Raw genomic sequence first — 13,955 nt, forward strand, 5'->3', positions numbered from 1 at the left:
ATCCCCACCACACCCAACACCAGTTACACTCACGTACAAAAAAAAGAATGAAATAACTTGAGGTCAAACGCAAATCTCAGATTTATTATGCCATGTCAGTGATCACTTAGCTTGCCACATCAACAGTTTGTCTTTGTGGTAGGCCTGCTACTGTATGCACGCTACTCAGATGAGGGTCTGTCGACTGAAAGCTGAAAAAAGCAGAAAGCTGTGATTTGCATTTGACCTTTGTGTGCAAAATTATACTCTTTATTCTTATATATCCAACTTTATTCTTACCCAGTTTCCCCCATTCAGGCCCCGCCCAGTGGCTGACTTAAACTAAGTCAGTGTTTTAATACCACCTTTAACTGTTACATTTAGTCATTGCCCAACTTTCACCAGCAGGAAGAAGGCAACCAAACCAAAAACAGAAAACAGGTTCATTTTTACCTTTTCTTTTTCTTGTTAAATAGTAATAAATACATGAGATGCAGTGGTTTATTTTTCCATTTTTTCTGAAGCAGGAGGGTTAAAAAGTTTCATTTTTATTTATTTATCTGTCTGTCTGTTTCTTTAGCAGCAATCCGAACATGGTTGAAAGTGGAGATAGCAGCCGAGAGAGAAGTAGTTCACTTTTTTTTTGACTTGATGGAAAACAGCACTCACAGAGTGTCGTGAAGGAGGGAGGGAAGGGGAGAAAAAAAAGACAGGAGAAAGAAAATAGGCCAGAGAAGTCAGTCACTGGGGCTGTAGGGGTAAGGAGGGCATAAAAGTGTCTCCTCATAAGTATGTACTCCTCCCTCCTGCTATATATTGCCCCCCTCCCCCCTAACAGAAAAATGGGGCAGAGGAGAAGAGAGCGAGACAGAGAGAGTGAGCAAGATTTGGCTTAGCATATCCAGTTACTCCAACCCAAAATGTGTGTTACGTTTCTGTAGTTTATGGTCCAAAACAAAAGTGAGTAAGAAAAGACAGAGAAAGACAGAGAAAGAAGGTGAAAGAGTCTGGTTAGATGTTGAAGTAGAAGGCAGACTATTTTTTTGAAACAACAGGGAAGCATTTTGGTTTTCCTTGTGGCAAAATGTTTTGTTGTTTTACGTTCTTGAATCACTTCCTCCTTTTGTGTAGAAGTTCTGTTCCCCCTCTCCTCTTGAAAGCGTCTCACTTCGTCAAATGTTTCATCCTCCTCATCGTATAGTTTCTCACTGTGTGGTGACTACGGTTTTTGTCATTTGCTTCATTTTATTTCTATGATCTGTTTCATAGTTTCAGATATATAAGCCAGTGTCAAGCGAGAGAAGATTGGAAACATAAAAAAAAAATGTAACAAAAGTGTGTGTGTTTGTGTGTGTGTGTGTGTTTCGGGGATGAGATATACTGAACTGAAAAACAAACTAAAAAGACCCTAGTTTGTTTCTCTGTGTATGCGCAAATGTTTTCTGTCCATCAGAAAAAAAAAGAGAAAAAAACGGTATAAATTAAAATGAATAAATAAACCACCTCTCAATTTAGCGCTCTTCTGATCTCCCTGCTTACCCTCCTCCTCATGTAGTGATGTTTAATAAATAAAACATACAATTAAACCTAGACTTCAGAAAAACTAAACAAAAACAAAGAAAATAAAAAAGATTTAAAAAATATCATAAGGCTCTCTGTCGTGCCTCCCTCTTCTTAACCAACAATTACCACTTTTCAAACCATTCATTTACTTTTGCGGTCTTCATTCCAAAAAACAACCCAAACAACAAAAATCTCGCTGCAAACCTTTCCTTAAACCACATAAAATCAAATAATATAATAATAATAACAAGAAAAACAAACTTATGTGAAACTTTCCATTCCAACTACTGAGCCCCGTTTCTTTCCTTCAACAACAGAAAAACAAAGAAACTGAAAAAAGGATAAAAATGGTTTCAAAGCCCCCCCTCTTACTCTCCCTCGACCTTCTCCCATGCAAAACAAAACTCCTTTGATATTTCACAAGTTTGTCTGTGTAACTCTGTATGTGTGGCCGTATTTGTTTCAAACTCAAGTGTGTATAATGTATATGTATGCGTGTTCAAATAGTAATGTTCTTGTTGTAATGTTGTTGTTAAAATTGTATGGCTTTTGGAATTTGTTCAAGATTTATCAAGAGTTGGCCGCGTTCTGACCACCGCCTCCTCCACTGCCGCACACACCCATCATGGTGGACTCCTCAGAGTCCGGCCTCCCCCCGCCGCCCCCTACTCCCCTGGGTGGGGGCCCCCCGGTGAGCATCCCGCCCCCGACCACGCTACCCTGGGGAGGGTTGTTATTGTTGTTACTGCCCGGGTAGCATGGGGGGATGTATCCAAGCCCGGAGGCAGCGACCAAGCTGTCCTGAGAGGCTGGGGGCTGGGCCAACTGTTGCTGGGAGCCGGCGGGGGGCGGCTGGGGGGCCATGACCGTCCTAGTCCGAAAGGCAGAGAGGCCCAGGTGGAGGTTGGAGGAGCCGTACTGGCTGGAGTCCAAGCTGGATGGGGGCGGCATGATGGAAGACTGACCCAGATGGTGGTGGTGTGTGAGGCTGAGCTCGATGCTGTCCGGCATCTGTGGAGAGGAGATGGGCATCAGGGGCTGGCCCTGCTGGCCCTGTGAAGCCTGGCCCTGGGGCTGGTTCCCCTGCCCAGTCTGCCGCAGGCCCCGCCCGTTGCCGTGGTGACTGCCGTAGATGGGGTGCGGGTGGTGTGGTTCCATCATGCCCCCGACGCCGCCGCCTCCCAGGAAGTGGCGCGAGTGCTGCGTGGCCGCCGGCTTGTGCAGCAGCAGCTGGGGGTATGGGGGGTCGCCGACGCTACTGCCGCTGTTGGACAGGGGACCCATGCCCCCCTCTCCACCCGGCCAGAGGCGCAGCTGCTGCTGAGACGGAGCCTTGGCATTGGGGGAGAGGAAGAGAGGTCATCGTTAGAAACAGAGAATGCAGCACCTACAGTACATCATACAAATGTCAGTTCCAGCTGATATAGAGGAAGAACATGTTGTTCCATGTGATGAGATCTGAGACATCAGAGTGAGGTCAGATTTAAACCGCTCACCTGTGGACTCTGCATCTCGTAGTCTGAGTGAGTAACTGCACTGTTGTAGTACCGGTTACTATACCGGTAATTCCGGTTGTCATTGGAAGAACCGCTAGATCCACCTGGACAGAGGGAGTAGGGGAGGAGAGACGGAGCAGGGGAGGGGAGACGGAGCAGGGGAGGAGAGACGGAGCAGGGGAGGGGAGACGGAGCAGGGGAGGGGAGACGGAGCAGGGGAGGAGAGACGGAGCAGGGGAGGAGAGACGGAGCAGGGGAGGGGAGACGGAGCAGGGGAGGAGAGACGGAGCAGGGGAGGAGAGACGGAGCAGGGGAGGAGAGACGGAGCAGGGGAGGAGAGACGGAGCAGGGGAGGAGAGACGGAGCAGGGGAGGAGAGACGGAGCAGGGGAGGAGAGACGGAGCAGGGGAGGAGAGACGGAGCAGGGGAGGGGAGACGGAGCAGGGGAGGGGAGACGGAGCAGGGGAGGGGAGACGGAGCAGGGGAGGGGAGACGGAGCAGGGGAGGGGAGACGGAGCAGGGGAGGGGAGACGGAGCAGGGGAGGAGAGACGGAGCAGGGGAGGAGAGACGGAGCAGGGGAGGAGAGACGGAGCAGGGGAGGGGAGACGGAGCAGGGGAGGAGAGACGGAGCAGGGGAGGAGAGACGGAGCAGGGGAGGACAAGGGGAAAAGACACTCGGTTAGTCAGAATACACAATAGTTGTGTTACGTCAACATACTGACAGTCCATCACTGCTGGGACCATAACCTTTGCTGAGCTGCTGAACATGGTGCTGTAGCTAAGGTGACTAGCTGTTGCCATGGTGAATGGGAGCTGTAGCTGTGGCAGAGGAGAGGCCGCTGAGGCTGAGCTGTTGCTATGGTGACGGTGTGCTGCAGGCTGTAGGGACTGAGCTGCGGCTGAAGTAACCAGGAGCTTGTTTCTATGGAGACTGTGTAGCTGTTGCAGAGAGTGAGGGGCTGTAGGGTCTGGCTGAGATGTAACATTGAACAACCATCACTATGACGCAGTAGACTGCAGTGTTCCCCCGAAGACTATGTAGGTGGGAGGGATCTCCCAGACAAGATCCTTTACAGTACTAACCAACATGGCTTCAACGGACTTTCAATAGCTCTCAATCTAAGGAATATTGGTGTTTTACAGAAACATAGGGGAGAATTATCTGGGGGGAACACTGCACTGGGAATATGGGATCAAACAGGCTGCCAATGCTTAGTTTGCTCTATTGAGGTTTGACCTCTGCAGTGGTTTCTGCTAGATGTTTCCCCATGCAGTGGACTGTGACTTATGGTAAGGGTATACTGTATACTAACTGCTGTGTCCCGTACCGGAGCTGGAGACGGAGCTGGTGGTGGAGGTGGAGTGGCTGTGGTCCATGGCCGGGCTGGTGGAGGTGGAGCTGCTGGTGTTGGTGCCCTCGTCCGTCGTCTTCTTGAAGAAGTTGTGCTGCAGCGCGTAGAAGGGCGTGATGCGCGTCTTGGGGTCGTAGTCCAGCATGCGCAGGATCAGGTCCTTGAACTTCAGGTAGTCGCAGGGAGCGTGCCCCTGCTCTCCGCCCCGCCTCCCACCAGGACCCCCGGTCTCCACCCCCAGGATCTCATGGAGCCGCCGCGTCGCAGGAGGCTTGTACTCCTGAAGAGGGGGATTGAGGGAGTGAGAGAAGGGGGAGAACAGAGGATATGGATGTGGGGAGTTTTAGTTATTATTATGGTTGAATTTCACACATGCAAGCATGTATGTTGTTATGACGGTGAAATGGTTGATGGTCAGTAGAATGCATATTATGAATGGATAGACTCACTAGTCCTAAAACGAACAATAAGTTGTCTTATCCTGCACTATATCATTCACTTAACCCCTAATCGTCTAGTGAAAATACATGCCAACACCCATAGGTGTACACCCGTGCTCACACACCCACCCAGGTGTGCCTGCCTCTGGGGTGAGATGGCTGATCCTCCACCATCTCCAATCCCTTTTGGGCAGAGTTAATTAACCTCTGATCCAAACCTTTCTCTCCCCCGCTTTCTCTCACCTCCACCGTAACCCAGGCCTCTCCCTTTGTTCAACCTCTCCCTTTCACCTGCCTTCACTGCTCCTTCACCTCATCCCTCTATCTTATTAAGGGCTATGTAATGCTTCTGATGCACACAGAATAATGGAACGATAAGGACCTTTTTAGACAATTAGAGAAAGCTATATGACGAGGGGTTCTACGCTTTAGATGATGATGACTGGAGAGGAAGATGCTGAGGCCTCAGATCTCCTTCCTAAGAGTGGGAGTTTAGGATGCTGAGGCCTCAGATCTCCTTCCTAAGAGTGGGAGTTTAGGATGCTGAGGCCTCAGATCTCCTTCCTAAGAGTGGGATTTTAGGATGCTGAGGCCTCAGATCTCCTTCCTAAGAGTGGGAGTTTAGGATGCTGAGGCCTCAGATCTCCTTCCTAAGAGTGGGAGTTTAGGATGCTGAGGCCTCAGATCTCCTTCCTAAGAGTGGGAGTTTAGGATGCTGAGGCCTCAGATCTCCTTCCTAAGAGTGGGAGTTTAGGATGCTGAGGCCTCAGATCTCCTTCCTAAGAGTGGGAGTTTAGGATGCTGAGGCCTCAGATCTCCTTCCTAAGAGTGGGAGTTTAGGATGCTGAGGCCTCAGATCTCCTTCCTAAGAGTGGGAGTTTAGGATGCTGAGGCCTCAGATCTCCTTCCTAAGAGTGGGAGTTTAGGATGCTGAGGCCTCAGATCTCCTTCCTAAGAGTGGGAGTTTAGGATGCTGAGGCCTCAGATCTCCTTCCTAAGAGTGGGAGTTTAGGATGCTGAGGCCTCAGATCTCCTTCCTAAGAGTGGGAGTTTAGGTTGGAAATGAGAAAAGGGAGAAAATACCTGTTCTGCACAAACTACTTTCCAAAATCAAGCTAACCCTCCTCCCCTTCCTCCTCCACTCGGTTTTCTACCCATCTCTCTTTCTCTACGGTGAATGGTTAATACAAGTAGGAGGTTCGTAGAGAAGTTGCCTCTAACCACTGACACTAGGGTCAAATATCTTTCCATCCCCCTAGTAGTTAAGTTTAGGTTTGGAGGTAAGAGCAAGGTAATCTGATCCAGGATCTGTGGGGTGACAGGGGAACTTGAACCTACTGCGTTGTGAGTGACAGGAGGGACGTGGTTCGGAGATGAGATGAGAAGATTAAGTAAGAGCAGAGTTTTACTCACGGAGGCCGAGGGGTAAAGTACCTTCTTTATGTCCTTGTTCTTCTTGACGGTCCACAGACCGTCGGACAGCTTGTCAAAGTACTTCCGTGCTTTGGGAGCCTGATCCAGCATGTGGTTGGGAGGGACCCCCAGCACCTCCACTATCTTATTCATCTGATCCACCTGGAGAGAGAGAAACAACAGGACAGGTCAGGGGAAAATTCGGCATCGACACCCAATGCTGTGTGTGTTCTCACAGCCTACCTCATTGGAGCCACTGAAGAGGGGTTCTCCCGTGTGCATCTCCACCAGGATGCAGCCCAGGGACCACATGTCAATGGCCAGGTCGTAGGGCATGCCCAGCAACACCTCCGGAGATCTGTAGAACCGACTCTGGATGTACTGGTAGATCTGTGGTGGAGGGGAGGATGGAGGGACAGAATGAGGTGATATAAGAAATAAAAAGAGGTGGAGAGGGAGAGAAGAAGGTAGGGAGAAGGGGAGAGAGGACAGAGGAGGGATGGACAGGTTGGGGTGAGGTAAAGAAAGAAAATATATTACCAAAGAAGAGAGCGAGATAGAAAGACGAGGGGAGAAAATGTGATGGGAAAAGACAGAGGTATTAGCTCCAGTATGTTGGTTACAGCAGAACAGAGCTGTGGCTCTTTAATAACATTTCTAATCTAAATTAGAGCACTCCCTGGTGGAGGGAGACAGGATGGTGGAAGTGGTGCAGTGACACCGTTCGTCCACACGGGGGCAGGCCAAGCTGAGTAGAAATATCTAAACTGGGTGCAGCAGAGCCGCTGGGATTCTATACTTGAGCACTGTAGTGAGGCCCATTTCCTCATCTTCCCAAGAGTCCTCAAAGACGTGCTGTGAATGCCAGTTCCTATTCAACTTGGCAACGGCCTCCCTCCATAGCTTCCCTCTCCATGTCTATTTACCCTCTGAAGAAAACTGAGCTCATTCTCTTTTGAAACGGAGAAACGGAATCATCTGTGGGCTATTCTCTCCCTCATCCATCCATCCATCCATCCATCCATCCATCCATCCATCCATCCATCCATCCATCCATCCATCCATCCATCCACCCCACCCTTCTCTTCTCCCTCTTCCTGAGATATCCAAAGGTTAATATACAATGAACGTTTATCTGGTTTAGAAAACGCTCTCTCATTCATTCTACCTCTACCATTTCCTCCCTTCCCCTGCGTCTCTATCTATCCCCTCCAACAGCTCCCTCCTCTCTCCCTGCCCCAATTTTCTTCTCTACCCAACCTCCCCCCCAGCATCTAGAGGGGATATAGCAATGCATTAAGGGCCTACTATATAAACCAGTCGACAGCTGATGTATGCATTGGTTTAAGTCGATCTTAAATATAACACACAGGAGCATGCAGATACCCAGAACAATTCACAAAGGATCCATTGGGAGTGGTGAACTGCAATGCACTGATTTCAGGAGTGGACTGTGTATATTGATGTGCTTGGTAAGGCGTAGTCCTCCCTCCCCTTGCTTCTCCCTCTCTCCTAACCCAATGGTGTTCTCTCCTCAACACCCCTCCCCTGAGCCCACCCAGCACATGCATTGGGTTCATTAGGGTCTTCTATATCTCTGTGCTTGGTTAGTCAGCTAGTCTCCTCACCCTCTGGCCTAGTTGACAGGAGCTGCCGAAGTCCACGATCTTGATGGCGCTGCGCTTGGGGTTGCACAGCAGGATGTTCTCAGGCTTGAGGTCGCAGTGGATGATGCTGAGCTCGGGCGTGGCCAGGAACAGCAGCGCCGTGCACAGCTGCTGGGCAAACTTTCTGGTCAGGTTGAGAGACACGCCGCGGAAGTTGGTGTTGCGCAGGAGGTCGTACAGGTTGTAGGAGAGAAGCTCGAACACCAGGCACAGGTGGTTCCGGAACATGAAGTGCCTCTTCAGGTGGACTGGAGGGGGAGAGGAGGGAAGAGGAGGGAAGAGGAGGGAAGAGGAGGGAAGAGGAGGGGAGGAGGGAAGAGGGGGGAAGAGGAGGGAAGAGGAGGAGAGGAGGGAAGAGGGGGGAAGAGGAGGGAAGAGGGGGAGAGGAGGGAAGAGGAGGGAAGAGGAGGGAAGAGGGGGAGAGGAGGGAAGAGGAGGGAAGAGGGGGGAAGAGGAGGGAAGAGGGGGGAAGAGGGGAAGAGGAGGGAAGAGGAGGGAAGAGGAGGGAAGAGGGGGAGAGGAGGGAAGAGGAGGGAAGAGGAGGGAAGAGGAGGGAAGAGGGGGAGAGGAGGGAAGAGGAGGGAAGAGGAGGGAAGAGGGGGAGAGGAGGGAAGAGGAGGGAAGAGGGGGAGAGGGGGGAAGAGGAGGGAAGAGGAGGGAAGAGGAGGGAAGAGGGGGAGAGGAGGGAAGAGGGGGAGAGGGGGGAAGAGGAGGGAAGAGGGGGGAAGAGGAGGGAAGAGGAGGGAAGAGGGGGGAAGAGGAGGGAAGAGGGGGGAAGAGGAGGGAAGAGGGGGGAGAGGGGGGAGAGGGGAAGAGGAGGGAAGAGGGGAAGAGGAGGGAAGAGGAGGGAAGAGGAGGGAAGAGGGGGACAGGAGGGAAGAGGGGGGAAGAGGAGGGAAGAGGAGGGAAGAGGGGGGAAGAGGGGGGAAGAGGAGGGAAGAGGAGGGAAGAGGAGGGAAGAGGGGGGAGAGGGGGGAAGAGGGGAAGAGGGGAAGAGGGGGGAAGAGGAGGGAAGAGGGGGGAAGAGGAGGGAAGAGGGGGGAAGAGGAGGGAAGAGGGGGGAAGAGGAGGGAAGAGGGGGGAAGGAGGGAAGAGGGGTAGAGGAGGGAAGAGGAGGGAAGAGGGGGGAAGAGGAGGGAAGAGGGGGGAAGAGGGGGGAAGAGGAGGGAAGAGGAGGGAAGAGGAGGGAAGAGGGGGGAAGAGTGGGGAAGAGGAGGGAAGAGGGGGGAAGAGGGGGAGAGGAGGGAAGAGGGGTAGAGGAGGGAAGAGGAGGGAAGAGGAGGGAGAGGGGGGAAGAGGAGGGAAGAGGAGGGAAGAGGAGGGAAGAGGGGAAGAGGAGGGAAGAGGGGAAGAGGAGGGAAGAGGGGAAGAGGAGGGAAGAGGGGGAGAGGAGGGAAGAGGAGGGAAGAGGGGGGAAGAGGAGGGAAGAGGAGGGAGGTTAGTAGGGGAAGCGGTATACTGCAGTAACCTAACTGAGTGCTCTGCTCTACATGGGTAGTGGTTGAGGTGACTTCCAGAGCGACAGTGTGCCCTTGGAGAGGAGCGCAAGGTGCTTTCACCACATGGAAAACAGCTCGGCCATATAAATGCCATCTATTATTATATTATTGTGTGTCAATCACCTCGCTCAGCGCTATAGGAGCTTAGTGAGGTAGAGGTGATTCTGTGACAGGTTTATCATTGCAAAGGCTACTGGATTGATATATATATATGTAGCATGATATTTATACATAGGGATATATGAGAAGTAGGGCATTGGTCTATATTTCAATTGAGATGTTAAATGTGGAGCAGATTGCATGTGACGTCAAAGAGGCACAGTATGAATTCATTTTAGTAGATGGTAAGTGGGGGCTTAAAGCAGAGAGTGTGTGTCCTCACCTATGTAGTACTTCATCTCGGTGTCGTGTTTGTTCATGAGCTCCAGCAGTCGCAGCTCTATCTGGGCCTGGTTCAGGAAGGCTTTCTTGTTCTTGATGATCTTGATGGCCACCCACTCCTGCTCGTGGTGGTCATATGCTTTCACCACCTGCGGGATGGAAAAGGTCACAGGTCAGACAGGCAGCCATGTTGTTTGTAGTATATGCAGGTGGTAGTGGCCAAGGCAAAGCTCCTTCACCAAACAAAATACAGTCATTATCCCTCTCCTCTTTCCTCTGACCTGTTTATTCTCCTCACGTCTGTAGACATACTTCATTCACCCCATGCAACTCTTCACCTTAAACTTTCTCCTCTCTTTTCTTCCATCCTCTTCTTTCTCCCTCCTCCTCCCTGACCTATCCTCTCCCTACCCCCTGACCTATCCTCCCCCTACCCCCTGACCTATCCTCCCCCTACCCCCTGACCTATCCTCCCCCTACCCCCTGACCTATCCTCCCTGGCCAATCATCCCCCTGACCTATCCTCCCCCCTTACCCCTACTCCCTGACCTATCCTCCCCCCTACCCCCTGACCTATCCTCCCCCTAACCCCTGACCTATCCTACCCCTACCCCCTGACCTATCCTCCCCCTAATCTATCCTCCCCCCTACCCCCTGACCTATCCTTCCCCCTGACCTATCCTCCCCCTACCCCCTGACCTATCCTCCCCCTAATCTATCCTCCCCCCTACCCCCTACCCTATCCTACCCCTGACCTATCCACCCCCTACCCTATCCTTCCCCCTACCCTCTGACCTATCCTCCCCCTACCCTCTGACCTATCCTCCCCCTACCCTCTGACCTATCCTCCCCCTACCCTATCTTCCCACTACCCCCTGACCTATCCCCCACCACCCCCTGACCTATCCTACCCCCTGATCTATCCTCACCCCTACCCCCTGACCTATCCTACCCCCTGACCTATCCCCCCTACCCCATCCACCCCCTGACCTATCCTCCCCCGGACCCGCTGACCTATCCTCCCCCTGACCTATCCTCCCCTATACCCTCTCTCCACTGACCTGTCCTCCCCTATACCCTCTCTCCACTGACCTGTCCTCCCCTATACCCTCTCTCCACTGACCTGTCCTCCCCTATACCCTCTCTCCACTGACCTGTCCTCCCCTATACCCTCTCTCCACTGACCTGTCCTCCCCTATACCCTCTCTCCACTGACCTGTCCTCCCCTATACCTTCTCTCCCCCATGCCCACTGACCTGCCCGAAGGAGCCCTTGCCGATGAGCGAGTCAATCTCGTAGCGGTCCAGCCACTTCTCCCCGTTCTTGACGATGTAGTCGTAGTTGTCGTCATCGTAGCCATCGTTGTACACCTTCCTCTCCTTCTTAGTGCTCGAGTCCTCCGGGGGCACCTGCTGGGCACGCCGCTTCTTCTTCGTGTAGTACACCTGGACACGGAGGAGAGGAGATGGAGAGAGGAAGGGATGGGCGGGAAAAGAGAAAGAGGGGTAAGTCACTGATATTTCTCATTTTGCCACACTACTGTTTGGATAGATCTCGGAGGACCAAACCAATGATAAAACTGACATCCTTCACTTGTACATCAGTTTATGCTAATACAGTTACATATACCTAGGGTTGAAAAACTCTGGTAACTTTCCAACTGGGATTTCTGGAAAACCAGGGACATTTGGGAAAGCAACCAGAATCTAATGTTTATACCAGGGGTGTAAAACTAATTTTGCCCTGGAGGCCTCATTCGGTCTTCAACGAGGTCGGCACTGAAAATTAGTAATACTTCCTCGCCGTCAATATTTGCAAAAAAATGTCTGATGTTCCCTGACTTGGCTTTCATTTTGGTGCTAAGTGAGCTGGACAGTCAAGAAACTGTATGAATGTAAGTCCATTATCATTTCTACACAGTTTTGATTTTGTTTTAGTCATTTCAAAGTATATTGAAAGCCCCCCCCCACAAAAATAATACAAATAAATAAAAAATACAAATAAAAACATTTATTTTACTCAAACCACCCGTGAGCCAGATTGGACCCTCGCGGGCCGGATCCCAGCAGATAAGCTGTGAGGTGATGTTTCCTGGAGATTATGACTCCTGTAGCAGCAGAGTCCTGTAGGACCTGATTGGCTGGCTGACACACACACACTCCACTCACCTCATTGATGTGCTTGTAAGTCTTGATCAGATCGACAGAGAGTTTTCTCAGCGGGGCGCTGGCGGGATCTCTAAAACTTGGGGGGATCCTCCTCTGCAGTATGGTCGCATCAGACAGCACCTGGAGGGGACAGGTGGTGAGGGGAGCCCCAAAACTGGCCAAGACATCCCTGCAGTATTCTAACTAGTGGTTATAAGAACTAAAGTAAGTAAAGGTCACTACACAATGTGAGTGGAAGGAGTAATTTCCAATGAAATAACTGGGCATGTTTGAGTTAACCTATGTACACAGGCAACACTGTTGCCTAGCCACAGAACAATCTATCAGTGATGGTGGTTGTAGTTGCTTGTCAATAGAGTACAGTACCAGTCAACATTTTTGAGCACCCACTCATTCAAGGGTTATTCTTTATTTGTACTATTTTCTACATTGTAGAATAATGGTGAAGACATCAGAACTATGAAATAACACATACGGAATCATGACACCAAAAAAAGTGTTCAACAAATCAAAATATATTTTATATTTGAGATTCTTCAAAGTAACCACCCTTTGCCCTGATGACAGCTTTGCACACTCTTGGCATTCTCTCAACCAGCTTCATGAGGTAGTCACATGGAATGCATTTTAATAAGGCACATCTGTTAATTGAAAGTTAATTTGTGGAATTTCTTTCCTTCTTTAATGTGTTTAAGCCAATCAGTTGTGTTGTGACAAGGTAGGGGTGGTATACTGAAGATAACCCTATTTGGGAAAAGACCAGGTCCATATCATGGCAAGAACAGCTCAAATATGCAAAGAGAAACAAGAGTCCATCATTACTTTAAGACATGAAGGTCAGTCAATGTGGAACATTTCAAGAACTTTGAAAGTTTCTCCAAGTGCAGTCGCAAAAACCATCAAGCGCTATGATGAAACTGTCTCCCATGAGGACCGCCACAGGAATGGAAGACCCAGAGTTACCTCTGCTGCAGAGGATCAGTTCATTGGAGTTAACTGCACCTCAGATTGCAGACCAAATAAATGCTACACAGAGTTCAAGTAACAGACACATCTCAACATCAACTGTTCAGAGGAGACTGCCTGAATCAGGCCTTCATGGTCGAATTGCTGTAAAGAAACCACTACTAAAGGACACCAATAAGAAGAATAACTTTGCTTGGGCCAAGAAACACGCGCAATAGACATTAGACCAGTGGACTGATGAGTCCAAATTTGAGATTTTTGGTTCCAACCGCCGTGTCTTTGTGAGACGCAGAGTAGATGAACGGATGACCTCTGCATGTGTGGTTCTGCCAGTGAAGCATGGAGGTGGTGGTGTGGGGGTGCTTTGCTGGTGACACTGTTGGTGATTTATTTAGAATTCAAGGCACACTTAACCAGCATGTCTACCACAGCATTCTGCAGCGATACGCCATCCCATCTGGTTTGCGCTTAGTGGGACTATCATTTGTTTTTCAACAGCACAATGACCCAAAACTCACCTCCTGGCTGCGTAAGGGTTATTTGACCAAGAAGGAGAGTGAAGGTGTTGCATCAGATGACCTGGCCTCCACAATCACCCGACCTCAACCCAATTGAGATGGGAGAGTGAAGGAAAAGAAGCCAACAAGTGCTCAGCATTCCCCATGAAGCTGGTTGAGAGAATGCCAAGTGTGGAAAGCTGTCATTGAAGCAAAGGGTGGCTACTTTGAAGAATCTCAAATATATTTTGATTTGTTTAACACTTTTTTGGTTACTACATGATTCCATATGTGTTATTTCATAGTTTTCATATCTTCACTATTATGCTACAATGTTGAAAATAGTCAAAATAAAGAAAAACCCTTGAATGAGTAGGTGTGTCCAAAATGTTGACTGGTACTATACGTGATGCTGACGTGTTTGAGGTTGTGGATGTATATTACAATCCAACAGGTAGGTAGCCTCTCATTATGTCCATTCAGTATGTGATGCTAATACCTACGTTCACGTGATGAGTTGTGGGTGTGTATAG

The 13,955-nt window shown here is 50.1% G+C and overlaps 1 protein-coding gene across 5 annotated transcripts in view; it reads right to left on the reverse strand.

Moving 5' to 3' along the window:
• Window positions 1–63: 63 nt before the first annotated feature.
• Window positions 64–13,955, reverse strand: part of LOC106605641 (dual specificity tyrosine-phosphorylation-regulated kinase 1B) — a 69,493-nt gene continuing 55,601 nt past the window's right edge. For 2 of the 5 annotated variants that reach the window (XM_014201511.3, XM_014201506.3), the window contains exons 3-11: window positions 11,960–12,079; window positions 11,048–11,236; window positions 9,793–9,940; window positions 7,873–8,159; window positions 6,488–6,634; window positions 6,245–6,406; window positions 4,353–4,671; window positions 3,039–3,142; window positions 64–2,874 (exon numbers count right to left, since the gene is read on the reverse strand). In XM_014201511.3, the coding sequence (XP_014056986.1) occupies window positions 2,113–2,874; window positions 3,039–3,142; window positions 4,353–4,671; window positions 6,245–6,406; window positions 6,488–6,634; window positions 7,873–8,159; window positions 9,793–9,940; window positions 11,048–11,236; window positions 11,960–12,079 (2,238 nt within the window). In that variant the 3' untranslated portion in view covers window positions 64–2,112. The remainder of the gene's footprint in view (window positions 2,875–3,038; window positions 3,143–4,352; window positions 4,672–6,244; window positions 6,407–6,487; window positions 6,635–7,872; window positions 8,160–9,792; window positions 9,941–11,047; window positions 11,237–11,959; window positions 12,080–13,955) is intronic. The other 3 variants (XM_014201508.3, XM_014201507.3, XM_014201510.3) reach the window with 3 other exon arrangements.

The sequence above is a fragment of the Salmo salar genome, chromosome 05, assembly GCF_965601325.2.
Source record: "Salmo salar chromosome 05, fSalSal1, whole genome shotgun sequence".
In the NCBI taxonomy this organism is placed as follows: Eukaryota; Metazoa; Chordata; class Actinopteri; order Salmoniformes; family Salmonidae; genus Salmo; species Salmo salar.